Below are 13,841 nucleotides of genomic sequence, written 5' to 3'. Positions count from 1 at the left end.
TTGCATCAGAACTCTGACAGCAAAAAAGAGCAATGAAGATATTGGTCTGTTTATCTATCCTTTGAGACAGCAGATGTCCTGCAGTCTTAAAGATTCCTTCTACATGCTATGTGTTCCTTAATGTTTAAGTACCTAATCAAGGTTTTTTCCACATGGCTATTCTCAGACCAAGATGAGTGCCTGATCAGAAACATCTGCCTAAATGGACTATGCATTAATGAAGATGGCAGCTTCAAATGCATCTGCAAGCCTGGCTTCATCCTGGACTCCACTGGACGGTACTGCACAGGTGTGTCGGTTGTGGCATTGAGAGATTCCATTTTACTTGGCCAGAGAAGCCACACTGAAGAAGCATGTTTTTTTCTGCAGCGTTAAGCAGAAAGTCACTTTCTTGTGGCTGCACTTTTTGAAGTTAATGTGTTTTAAAGACAATAAGGTAAAAACTACAGACCTGGATTTCAAGAGAAATAGAGCACAAACTGCTGCAAGGTATCAGGGTGCAGAATACATCCCTTCTGTTCTGAAAGCAAGTCTGTTTATTTGACCATTTCCCTAGAGACAGCTGAATTCCTGCAGTGTCTCAGTACCAGTAATACGTAATAGCGCAATAACATGTAATTAAATGAATGTGTTGGAGCAAGATTTTTAAATATGGTTGTTTCTTTTTAAAGTTGCAGCTTTTGGTAGAAAAATAATAGCTTTATTATTGTCTTCAGATTTTTTTCTTTTTAACATAATAAGTTTAGAATTGATTTTAGAATTGTAATACACAATCACTCTTTATTTGAACTGAGTCAGAGTAAGTGCAGTGGAAGCAGAGGTCTTGAAAGAAGTAGACGATATTGGGCAGTACCAAAGCATCATCTGCTAGAAACCTGCTGTTGAGTGTAGACTGTTCTCTGTTTATGAAGATGGGCTACTCATTAAAAGTTTTGTAAGATACACTCTTAAGTAATGTGACTCTAACAGTTTGATTTGCTTTCTTAATTGTGACCCTGGGCTTCATGGCCCATCCAACTGCAGACATTGACGAGTGTGAAACTCAAGGCATTTGCATGAATGGCCGCTGTGTAAACACAGAGGGTTCCTTCCGTTGTGAATGCATGTCCGGCCTGGCGGTGGGACTGGATGGACGTGTGTGTGTGGGTAAGTCTGATGCCTGTTTGCACATTGAATCACTGTGTCCCACTCCTTGACACTTGGGATTATATTTACATTTACATTTATTAATTTAGCAGGCACTTTTCTTCAAAGCGACGTACATCTCAGAGAAGTACAATTAGTGCATTATATTAAGAGAAAGAGACAGTTGCAGACATGTGATTCTTAAGTAAACTTAGTTTGTTTCTTTCCACTTTATGCACCAATGTTCATCACACGAGTAGGTACATAAAACTCCTATATATCCTTCTAATTAATTATTTTGTAAAAAATAATTTACACAGGAAGTTTGTTAGTGAGTCATTCATTTGCATAAATACCATACATTTTGTATGACTTAGATTAAATGTACAACAAAAATATTTGGAATAATACATAATTGAATCGATTTTAACTTTCTCACTGTAAAAACGTAATATTTCCCAGACTTCAATACATGTTGCTTAATCTCTTGTCTCTTATCACCCAGAAATTCATCAAAATTGTACAATGGCATGCAGTTACTTTATGTTCATGTCAGTTTTTTCTCCATTTGTTAATGCTGTATGTGGATTCCTGTGTACTGCTTATGTCTTCATTTTTTATGTTATCCACGAAGTTTTTGAACATCCGTATGTTAGTCACAAGAACAACTATTGTGAGGTCATTTTTGAAGAACATTCCATCAGGTCTGTCTGTCACTGTCACACAATTAGCATGCTGTTCCATTAAACAGAAGCCTTAAGTCACATCTCTTCTCCCTGTGTTTCTTCCTAGACACACACACACGCAGCACATGCTATGGTGGCTATAAGCAGGGCCAGTGTGTGCGGCCCTTATCTGGTGCTGTCACAAAGTCTGAGTGTTGCTGCTCAAACCCTGAATACGCCTTTGGGGACCCCTGCCAGCCTTGCCCCTCACAGAGCTCAGGTACAGTGCCAGTTTTCCATAACTTCCCTCCAGCAAATGTATGAGTCCCTTGCTTGCTTTGCAGGTGTATTTTCTTCCTGTGAGATTATGTAAGGCAGTCAACAACTGATAGCACTGGGTGTATCTGTACCCAAATAACCAAGGAGATGTTTTTTTTTTTTTTTTTCTGCTTTCTGTTAAGGTCTTGGGAAGGTATATTGAACCAGCCAGCTTTTCTTTCCAGAGTTCTAGAAGTAGTTCCTCCTTTTGTCCAAACAACACACTGCTAGATTAGCTTTTATCTTCCTCATCAACACAGTGAGCTGATCGGGATGTCAGACACATTTGAACAGATCATAGCATCTGGAATAGGAGCTAAACCAGTGTTGCTGCACTCACATTAGAAGACCACTGGTGCCAACACATTTGGTTACTGCATGGAAAATTGTGTAGAACACCAAAATTGAGACAGACATTGTATAGTGTCCATCCTTGATCACCTGACTCCCTGAACCCATGGTCAGGCTTAATTGGTTGCAGAAATGTTGTTCTCACAATAAAAAGCAGAGACAAAAGATGATATTTATGGTGGTGTTTCTCCAGTTCTGGATTTCAGTAAAGTGAGTCACAAAAGCACAATTTCTACGAATGTGTGGTCATATTTACAGAGGACTTCCTCTGGGACAGCTGGTCTCAGCTCCTTCAAACGGGGTTAGAAAGAAAAGCATTCTTTTTCTTGTCAACATCAATATTTTTTGCCAATCAACAGCCTCAGAATAATTCAACTGCCATTTCCACAACCGTTTTGAAGTTTTTTTTTATTTTTGTACTCTTCCTAAAATTCTGTTAAAGATAAAAATGTCCTTGTAATGAACAAACACATCGCCATATCATCCTCTGTGTCTTTTTCTGATACTGGGGTAAAACTATTTACTGTCTACAAGATGCATAGTAAACAATACTGTAGTCCAGCCTGACATATTCAGCACAAGAACATAATTTTTTCTCTGAGGAAAGGGTACCCTCTCCATACAGTCAGTAATAATGTAGTACATTTAACACATGTTGAGTCTGACATGTTGTCATGTTTGAAAATGAAAGCAAATGCTACCTTTGCTTGTCTTTCAGCGGAGTTCCAGGCGCTCTGCAGTAATGGAGTAGGAATCACTAGCGATGGCAGAGGTGGGTGTCACTGGGCGTCATTCATTCTATAAACTTCAAATATATTTTATAGGGTGCCTCACTTTTTTCCTTTTTTACATTATAGATATAAATGAGTGTGCTTTGGACCCAGAAATCTGTCAGAATGGAAATTGTGAGAACATGATGAGGACATACAAGTGTAACTGTAATGCAGGCTATGAGGTGGACTCCACGGGCAAGCGCTGTGTAGGTGGGTGGCTTGCTCGTCTTTGGCTGGCTGTTTCTGCATTGTGCAGCTTCATGCTGTATTGATGCCTTTGACCAGCTTTGGTTTTGGTCCATCTGTAGACATCGACGAATGTGCCAGGAGCCGGCTGCTGTGTGATAATGGGGAGTGCAGGAACACACCTGGCAGTTTCTCATGTACCTGTCCCAGAGGCTTCGTCTTTCAGCCAGAATCTGATGTTTGTGAAGGTCATCACCCGCCTTGTCTCTTCTTCACCAATGATAACTGCTTATCCTAGATAGAGTTTGTGCTGGTTTGGAGCCTATTCTGGAATCACAGGATGCTAGCCTGCCTTGCCTTTTTTGTAATTTAAGAGGCCTCGAAGACCAAAAACAGCTGGATGCGGGTGCAGGGGCTGTACATTCTGCAGATATGGAAGAAAACTAAATACATATTTCTTTCCACAATGTAGAGTGAAGATGATTATGTTTAATATCTCAGATTAGGGCTGAAACTGACAGCTTCTTCCTATTTCTTTGTGGACCGAAACTGTTTTTACTTAGATGTGAAGTAAAGAGTAACATGGGGGTGCAACAGGAAGAGCTGGCACTTCACGCGAGTTGTGGGTTCTGACATGGGCATGAATGGTCGCTGTGTAAAGAAGTCTGGGTCAAGCTGTGAGGAGTCTGCAAGTTCACCCCATGTTTATGTGGGTTTCCTCCAGGCGCTCCATTTTGTGGAGTGTATGACTAAATTGGCATTAGCCTATGTGTGTGTGAATAATGAGTGAATGAATGAGTGTGTGTGATTGCTCTGAGATGGTCTGCTACCCTTTTCAGTCTACTCTGCCTCATGCAATGTGCTTCCATGGTGTAGGCTCCAGAGCACCAAGACCCTGCACTGAACAAGTGGTTATTGATAACTGATGGGTGATGGATCGATATGGAGTGAAACTCATTTTGTGTTTCTCGCAGATGTGGATGAGTGTAAATCCAACCCCTGTATAAATGGTGATTGCAAGAACACCATCGGGTCCTTTTTCTGCCAGTGTTCACCAGGCAGCACGCTTGACAGTTCACAAACTCACTGTGTAGGTATGTCAGTGTCAGCATGATGGTAATCTGAATGTGTATATAAGTGTAATGTGTTTATCTATGCTTATCCTTGTTTACAAGGTTACTGTGCAACACAATGTGTGTGTATTATATTTTTACATACTGAATGTTGTGTTGTGCCAAGGTGGTAACAGTGGGTGTGGCAGCAAGCTGAATCTTGGTATTGGCTGATAATTTGCTTCTGTGGGTTGACAGAGCGATGTGGCCCAATATGTACTGAAAGGGCAAGCCTGAATTATGTCTGAGGACTTATCTGTGGTAAAGCATGCAGTGCCACAAGTTCACACCAGTTTGTTTTTCATTAAGCTACAAAACTATGTCAGAAAATAACAATAACAATAGCGTTCTGTTAACATTAAACATCATGACCCATTCTCCTGTCCTGAAACAACCAAGCATCCTTTATTTCTGCTTGATCTGCAGAAACCTTAAAGGGTTCATGTTGGCTGAAGGTGATTGACAACCACTGTGAGATCAACATCAATGGGGCCACATTGCGGTCACACTGCTGTGCAACACTAGGAGAAGCCTGGGGCAGCCCGTGTGCTCGGTGCCAACCAGGTGAGAACACGGACTAGACTCTGTAAACCTGAACCCATGACCTCCACCAACATAGTCACAGAAAGGTGTTTACTTGTGTTGAATGGATGACTTATGCTTCCACAACACACCGTGACAAATCCATAGGATGTTGTTGCGTGTATGTCTGAGGGGGGCACATCTGTGGCTCTCAGATATCTTATCTTCCTGTCCTCTTCTTTCAGATCCATTTTGCTCTAAGGGATATGCCAGAGTAAGGGGGACAGTTTGTGAAGGTTAGTTTATTTCTGGATTCAGAGAAATTGACTGATTCTATGCTTTCTACTGAAATTTATGCTTGAATGTATTTTTTTTTAAATCAGTGGTTTAAATTTTGTTTTAAAATGTTTAAATTTTTTTTAGCTTTATATATGAATTTGTCTAATCTACAGAATGTTTTATGAGTAAATAGTTGAATTTATAATTGTGCTCAGAGTGAACTTTCACTGTGCTGTCTAATGTCTCCTCGATGTTTATGACATTTTGTGAGGTATGTTGTTCATTTTTTTTTGTGATAGATGTAAATGAGTGTGAGGTGTTTCCCGAAGTTTGCATTAACGGGAAGTGTATAAACACGGTGGGATCTTTTGTTTGCCAATGCCCCGGTGGAAAGACCTTGGACACTTCTGGCAGAACATGCATTGGTAGGAGTTCCCCAGTCACAGTTCTTGTTATGACTTCACTCTCTGGTCTGTTGTTCTTGATCCCTCCTGTGAAATGATCTGTTATGACTAGCTGCAGCACGGGGGGATCATCCCACTGCACAGAGCCCAGCTCTGAGCCTGTCTCACCAATGTTGTTAGTACTGAGGTTTTTGATGTTGGTACCATACAAATTGAACTGTATCCCTCTTTGTCTTTCTGTGGTTCTATGTATGTCTCTGTATTTTTGGTAATATTGCAGGACATTTTTAAGGAAAATATCCCTTCACGATTGCATAATAGTGAAACACTGAACTTGTGGGGGAATTCTCTTAATCACAACATTGGGTTTAAGAGTAATTTATTGCATTGGAATCAACATTTGCAACATTCTCACAATGATGTGAATGAAAATGTATGTATGTGTCTCCTTTCAGACCAACGCACTGAGCAGTGCTACCTGAGCTATGAAGACGAGCGCTGTACCTCTCCGATCCCAGGTCGCCACCGCATTGATGCATGCTGTTGCTCAGTGGGTGTAGCCTGGGGTCCTGAGTGTGATGAGTGCCCAGAGAAGGGGAGTCCTGAGTACAGCCTACTCTGCCCACGCGGATCAGGCTTCTCCCACAGGGGTGATTTTGTAAATGGAAAGCCTATCCTCAAAGGTCAGCGCAAACCACTGTCACTTTGCTTCATTGCATTTCACAATCTATTATTATACACTAGTTACACACTAGCTACATACAGTTTCTCCTTGACTTATGAACTTAAAAGGGGCTAAGAGCTGGTTTATTGCTCAAAAAGTCCGTAAGTTGAAGGTGACACAGACTGGATGAGGGGCTCGTTATCAATTACAGTTACTTGTGTCATGTATGCTGGTGAAAACTGAGGTGTTGGACTGCATCCATAGCTCTGTGTGTATTGGTGAAATAAACTAAGTCTTTTATTTACTTGAAGTTGTACGTTGCTTTGGATAAAAGTGTCCACAGAATGAATAAACGTAAATGTCAGCAACTTGAATGGTTAGGAGCTGTCTTGGATTCCTTCATTATCACTGGCAACAGCGGCACGAGACTGTGTTATTTAGCAAATATTGAATGGCAAGGTGGAGGGCAGCCCCTCCCTCTGGTGAGCCGGGATGGCTCATACACGTGTCTGAGTTTGTCACAAATTTGCAGGAGGCATCCAGTAGGTGAATGCACTTTTCTTTATTTACATATGTCCAGTGGGTCAGGGAAGGGGGAACTGTGCAGGGGAAGGTGGTCTCATCCGACCCTGGGTGCAGCTGCTGTGCCATGCTGTGCGAGCTGCGCTGAGCTGCGAGGTTTAGTGACTGTGGCTCTCTGTGGTTTGTCCTCGCACTCAGCTGCAGCCTCCGGCTTCACTGTTCGAAAGCTGAGATAAAATAGGGGCAATTATTAGCTGTAGGTGTGCTAAAGTCCCTCCTCCTGATCCCCCCCCGTAGCCCAGGGGTGCCACACTGGGTTAGCGAGAACACAACATATGGTGCATGCGAGTCAAGAGTATTTTCATGAGTATTTATGGCGTGGTGTAAATAAGAAAGTCCATTAGAGAACCCTGGTCAAAGCTAAAAAAAGGTGTTGGTACTCACCTGTGCCTCCATGATCCTGACCTCACACATCACACAAAATTCAGTGATGCCCAGTATAAGTATAATAATTATAAATAAAAGCATTATTATAATGTAATTTATAATCTATAATTTGTAATGTCATAATTTGTTTAGGTTAAAAAACAATGCATATATACATACATATGTAAGTGTGTAAACAATATATAGTAGACAATAAATGATAACATTTACTTTCCTTGTCTTTTACTTTCATATAACCAGCATAACCTTTCACCTCTAACTTCTGTTGTTGCATAAGGATATTTTACCTTTTACCTTTCCCTTATCCCACTCTGGTTCTCCAGACATCAACGAGTGCAAGATGATCCATAGTTTGTGCACCAATGGGAAATGCAGGAACACTGTTGGCAGTTTCAGGTGCAAGTGTGACAGTGGCTTCTCCTTGGACTCCAATGAAAGGAACTGCACAGGTAAGTTAAGTTGCAACAGCAGTTCAGTACGTTTTAAATATTATGATATATCAGTTATTTTTATTATGCTGATTATCTGTTTTTTCACTTTTCTGACTTCAAATGATTGAATGATTTGAATTGGGTTTCTGTTGCAAAATTATACTTTTATTTTGTTCTCATGTTAAATATCGATAAGAATGCTTACCAGAGCAATAAGTAATAATTTTTTAACTGTTGTCACTTGTCCACAGACATTGACGAGTGCCAGATCTCACCAGACCTGTGTGGCCAGGGAACCTGTGTGAACACACCAGGGGACTTTGAGTGCAAATGCTTTGAAGGATATGAGAGCGGTTTCATGATGATGAAGAATTGCATGGGTGAGCATGCAAGGGTAGATGCTGAGAGGTTGTTGACTGCTTTGTGAGTGTCAACCAACAAGGGGCAGTGCTATGCTCATCCAGGTCTCTACCAAACAGATATTGATGAGTGTGAGCAGAACCCGCTGCTGTGCCATGGGGGGGACTGTGTGAACACAGAAGGAAGCTTCCAGTGCAGTTGTCCTGAAGGACATCAGGTTGCTCCTGATGGATCTGCCTGCCTGGGTAAGCAGTTTGGATGGTTATTCTGCAGCATCTGTCTTCAGTAATTGAAGCTTGGAGATTTTGCATCATTCTCTGATGTTGTTAACTGTTGTGGGTGTCTTAGAAGGGCTTTGCAGAACGGAGGCAGGGGTGTAATATCTAGATCAAGGTCCACATTGCTGCAATTGTGTGGAAAAACATGCTTAGTTATTGTTGGATGGCCAGAAAGAGATTCAAGTGCTCTACGTCCAAAGGTGTCTGAGTAGCTGAGATTGCAGGTGTCTAGACAGGGTTGTCCATTGGCCCAGGGGAACTTGCTCCAGCAGTGGAGGAGATGAGGTGCTGCAATGAGCTCCAGTTCTACAGATGGAAAGAGCTCACTGCCAGCTAGGGCTTCAAGCCACAAAGGTCTTGAATAAGAGAAAATAAATAATCTGTCTGAAAGCAGACCCCAGATGTATTCAATTCCATATAAGACCCCAAAAGAATATGACTTCAGTGACCATATCCAGACATCTGTGCAGACATCATTTTGTAGATTGTTTTAGTGCATCTTTCTGCCTGAGCAGCATCTGTATGTGAGAAAGAATGCCCTGGTGAGGAGTGGCATGGTTTATTTATAACCAAGTGGAAGAAAAACATCCTTAGTGTTGATGACAACTGCTTTGCCTTTGCCCCAGCTGCCTATTAAGGTGTGAATCTGCAGGCATGGAAATGCTTAATTGCTTTTGCTTGTCTGTTTTCCTACCAGACATCAATGAATGTGAACTGAGTGACAAACTGTGCAAGAACGGGCACTGCGTGAACATGGTAGGAGGCTACCAGTGCTCCTGTGACACAGGATACAAATCAACAGAAGACGGGCTTTCCTGTGTCGGTATGAGTAACGCCTGTAAAATTGCCACCTATTATTAGTCCACAGTGGTTGATATTAGTGAGTGTTCTGGTCAGTGTTGAGTGTCATTAGTTCTCGTGGGAATCTGACTCTGTGCCATCTTAAATGTGTGCTTCCAGATATTGATGAGTGCACCATCCAGAATGGGGGGTGTGAGGATTTCTGCACCAACTCCGAAGGCAGCTATGAGTGCAGCTGTCGCACTGGCTATGCCCTGATGCCTGACCAGAGGAGCTGCACAGGTGAGTATTTCTGGCCTGTGCATGTATTCACATCTGGTGAAAAAGTGAGGAAAATTTGCTAACTACTGCCTTCTTACAGTAAGAGATATATGGTTAATTGTGCATGTCTTGGATCGTCACAAATAGCCATTAGTTGGCAGGAGTTTGTACTGATGGAACACACACTGTGAGTAAAAAGCTTCCCGGCCTGTACAGGAACACTTTACAGACACCTGACTATTAAAAATTATTGCAGTATGGAAGATTGCTAAAGATAAGTCAAATGGCTTCCACTGAACAGTAGACCTTTGTGGTACCCCATATTATTGCAGCTGTTCCACTTTGGCCAAGTTTACCTGGGTGTTCATGCAGGTTTCTTTGTTTGTTCTGCTCATGGTTTTTAGTCTGTAGACCTGCACCTCATTCCTGACATTCCAGAGGTCTTGCTGACATTCACTCCCCTCTTTACAGATATTGACGAGTGTGAGAACACACCTGACATCTGTGATGGCGGCCAGTGCACAAACATCCCTGGACAATACCATTGCCTGTGCTTTGATGGCTTCATGTCCTCGGAGGACATGAAATCATGTCTTGGTAATATGTTTTTCAGTAATGAACAGTTAATATAGGATATTCTTTTTTTCATTCATTTATCATTTTGGGAACAGATATTCATAACTCTTTAATAAATAGTGAACGGCACATACAATATGTTTATGGAGAATGTTCTTGTATTTGCCCTGCAGGGCAGAAGTGATTGGAAGGTACAAAAGGTATTATACAGCATGATAAGTATGCTTGAAATTCTGTGGCCTGGACTGATAAATCCAAGCCTGGCAGGCCTGATGAAATCAGATTCTGGTGTTTCATTAGAAAAGTGAGGGGTTCCTTTTTTGGTCTGAACAAACAGCCTCAGAATTTTTAGCCTGTGAAATATGTCTCCCCACTGACCACCCCACCCCAATCTGTAGACGTGGACGAGTGTGAGCTCAACTCGAACATCTGCCTGAGTGGCAACTGTGAGAATACAAAGGGCTCCTTCATCTGCCACTGCGACCTGGGCTACTCTGTCAGGAAAGGGACCACTGGTTGCACAGGTATGCACCCCCCAGCTTGCCTGCACACTTGCCCTTAGGTCTAGCCAGGGTGAGAATTTGGGTTTTACCACTATGAAATGGGACTTTTGAAGATATCAAGAACTGGTGTTAGTGTTACAGCTCACAGGCCTCTGCTTCCATGAAGCTCATGTCAAAGTTGAGACAGAGGTGCTGTTGCATGGGTTACAGTGTTAGATTAGCTGAGATTGGAAGCAAACTGCTCAGGAGGATGAAGGCAGAAGAAAAAGTGTCCCCTGACCTTAGGTATCACTGTCTTTAGAGCCCTTTAGACTTTAGCTGCTTCCATAGCAGGCCCAGATGTGGCTTGAAGACCTCTAAGCGGCTAATGAGGCTTCTTAAATTATTTTTGTTTAGACTCAAATTAGTCTGAAAAAGAAAATATAACTTTCCACCTCTATGGTACTGTTGTTAAAATGTGCCTAGACAACAAAGACAAAATTAAGTTGCCAAACTTTTCAACTCTCATTTAAAGCAGATGCTTGCCATTGCATTATGTTGATACCTCTTCAAGTTGCTTGACATGTACATTACTGTATGTATATCGACTGTCTGTCATGCTGGTGTGTCCGCATCCCTGTAAAGGACGGGTCACTGTCATTTACTTACACACACACACACACACACACACAATGTCTACAACTGCTTGTCCCGAGCAGGGTTGCGGCGAACCAGAGCCTAACCTGGCAACACAGGGCATAGGGCTAGAGGGGGAGGGGACACACCCTGGACAGGATCCCAGTCCACTGCAAGGCACCCCAAGCAGGACTCGAACGCCAGACCCACCACAGAGCAGGCCTCGGCCAAACCCACTGCACCACCGCTCCTCCCCACTGTCATTTAATTCCACTTTATTCAATGCCTGTGAACTGGTGTCCATTGATCAAAGTGATGCCGTATTTGTTCTATTGACATTTTTAGGACTGCCATTAAGATCATTTCTCGTACCAAAAAATTAAGTGATTGTACACACAAATCCCAGAAACTCCTAAAGAATCCACATCTTGACTTCTGTCTGTAGTATTGTCACAGGAGGAGCTGTTCTGTGATGCAGCTGCAGGTCATTGCCTTGACTGAAAGATAGCACTTTTTTATGTTTTCTGGGGTGTAGCCTGGAGGTACATTTGCTATAGAAAGAAGGTCAAAGGGCAGTAAAATCAAGCTTCTGGCATGGTTATTGAGGTAATCCCAAAGGTATGAGAAATACACTGTTACTGGCTTGTGTTAGATTATGTTCCTGGAGTTGGCTTTGTAGTCCACATGGGAAGTCGGCAGTGAGCAACAGATTGTTTGAAATCACAAAGGGTTCCAAATGCCCAAAGTCATCACTCTTCGTCTACTTGGACAGATACATACCTCTTCAAGCAACGCCCCCCAACTCATGTGCAAAGCATTGGCCTCTTTAAAGCCATTCCAGTCTGCTTTTGTCATTACTGGAACCCAAGAGCTATGTGACCATGACAGAGTTTCTGCATGCAATAGCTTGTGCGTCCAGTTTATGGGCTTTCCTGCATTCTTGGCCCAAAGCACTCCTTTTCCAGATTTTCTTTTTTTTCACTTTAAGGATTCTTTTGACTGGTTTGAGATAAAATGGGTGACCATGTCTGCCAGTAGATTTGTGACAGTATATACCCTTTGCTCATACGAAGTGTGAATTGATTGAAAATTGCATTTTTGTTATGATACTTAAATGGCTTATTAGATGCAGAATCATTAGTCATTAATCCCTCCAGAATGCGAAGGAATTCTGGGTTGGACCATTGATCTTTGTCATTTTGATGAGGTTATTTTGTTCACCTCCTGAACCTGTATGTTTAGCATCCTTTGTAGTATGCTTTTCAGTAGCTTGTTTTCTTCTGTTTAATGGAGACTGTTGAGGGTTCCAATTCTGTTCTGCAGCACTGGAGAACACAGTGTGCAGCAGAAAAAATGCTCCATTCCAGAGTTCCATTCTATTCTGGTGGGATTAAATTACTTTTAAACAATAAACAGTAACCTGACAGTAATGACTTGATGGTTTGCTTGTTGAAATGGAACAGTTGTGACACTATTTAGGTTGGTTTTATAATTCCAGAGTTTGTGGTGTTGATTGTTAACAGAATGCCTATGCCAACTGGTTATGTAGGTCACCAGAAGTTACAGATGTCAACTAAATACCAGGCAGGAAATGCTGTTCCTTCTTTCAGACGGGAAATTGGTTACCCCCATAACCTCATTTGAACAGAATCCCGCTCCACATAGCCTGACTTAATATGTCACTTCTCTCCCTACTCTTTTTCTCTTTGTCAGCCCCTAGACTGTTTAGTCATGTTCCACTTTAACTTTCCTCTTGGAACAAATATTTTGTCTTGTCTGCAGACATAAATGAATGTGAGATTGGAGCTCACAACTGTGACCGCCATGCCACCTGCACCAACACTGCCGGTAGTTTCAAATGCAGCTGCGGGCCTGGGTGGATTGGGAACGGGATAAAATGTACAGGTCAGTGTCTGGATGGAACAGTCTCTAATGTCTCCTGAGCCATGATGTGGCCATGTGACCTAAGTGATCCCTGATGTGTGTTTCAGACCTGGACGAGTGCTCCAATGGCACCCACATGTGCAACAACAATGCAGAGTGCAAGAACACCATGGGTTCTTACCGCTGTCTGTGTAAGGAGGGTTTCAGTGGGGATGGATTCTCCTGTACAGGTAATGGTGACACCATATGTTACACATACACGCTCTCATACATGCATATGCAGTGACAGAATGCAAGGCAGTGCTAGTTGCTTCGTATTCATCTCTTAGAAATCGCTCTTTACTTGTACAAATCTTAAAACTTAAAAAAGTTTAATAATTTTAGTGGAGCTGTAATAATTTGTTGGTGGAAGTTGACATAGGAGAATGGTGCTCTCACTGACAGACAGCGATGAGTGTGCAGACAACCTCAATCTGTGTGAAAATGGAAACTGCCTGAACGTACCGGGTGGCTACCACTGCGAGTGTGACATGGGTTTCATTCCCACATTGGACAGCAAGGCCTGCGAAGGTACGTGAGGCCATCGCAAGGGACATGAGGTGTGGCCCTGACATGTTAACACATTACACACAGACTTATTACGGAGCATTTGCATGCGACAGTGTTTGCAGTCATGTGACATTAATATGTGATAGTTAATGTTTCTTTGAAACTTGTCACAAGTGCTGTTAACATGAGACAGTGGACACTGGTAGTTCTCTCCT

At 42.3% G+C, this 13,841-nt stretch overlaps 1 protein-coding gene across 1 annotated transcript in view; it reads left to right on the top strand.

The window, feature by feature from the left end:
* LOC108942003 (fibrillin-1-like) overlaps positions 1–13,841 on the top strand; it is a 53,895-nt gene that overhangs the window by 19,455 nt on the left and 20,599 nt on the right. Inside the window, exons 15-35 of the mRNA XM_018765006.2 lie at positions 167–289; positions 1,024–1,146; positions 1,918–2,070; positions 3,178–3,231; positions 3,317–3,442; positions 3,541–3,666; positions 4,393–4,512; positions 4,957–5,094; positions 5,298–5,348; positions 5,631–5,756; positions 6,191–6,418; positions 7,692–7,817; positions 8,051–8,179; positions 8,279–8,404; positions 9,135–9,260; positions 9,398–9,520; positions 9,971–10,096; positions 10,474–10,599; positions 12,976–13,098; positions 13,185–13,307; positions 13,522–13,647. Coding sequence (XP_018620522.2) covers positions 167–289; positions 1,024–1,146; positions 1,918–2,070; positions 3,178–3,231; positions 3,317–3,442; positions 3,541–3,666; positions 4,393–4,512; positions 4,957–5,094; positions 5,298–5,348; positions 5,631–5,756; positions 6,191–6,418; positions 7,692–7,817; positions 8,051–8,179; positions 8,279–8,404; positions 9,135–9,260; positions 9,398–9,520; positions 9,971–10,096; positions 10,474–10,599; positions 12,976–13,098; positions 13,185–13,307; positions 13,522–13,647 — 2,622 coding nt within the window. The remainder of the gene's footprint in view (positions 1–166; positions 290–1,023; positions 1,147–1,917; positions 2,071–3,177; positions 3,232–3,316; positions 3,443–3,540; positions 3,667–4,392; positions 4,513–4,956; positions 5,095–5,297; positions 5,349–5,630; positions 5,757–6,190; positions 6,419–7,691; positions 7,818–8,050; positions 8,180–8,278; positions 8,405–9,134; positions 9,261–9,397; positions 9,521–9,970; positions 10,097–10,473; positions 10,600–12,975; positions 13,099–13,184; positions 13,308–13,521; positions 13,648–13,841) is intronic.

This window comes from Scleropages formosus, chromosome 7, assembly GCF_900964775.1.
Source record: "Scleropages formosus chromosome 7, fSclFor1.1, whole genome shotgun sequence".
In the NCBI taxonomy this organism is placed as follows: domain Eukaryota; kingdom Metazoa; phylum Chordata; class Actinopteri; order Osteoglossiformes; family Osteoglossidae; genus Scleropages; species Scleropages formosus.
Note: the sequence above shows the minus strand (reverse complement) of the source record. Positions and strands in the feature narration are given on the sequence as shown.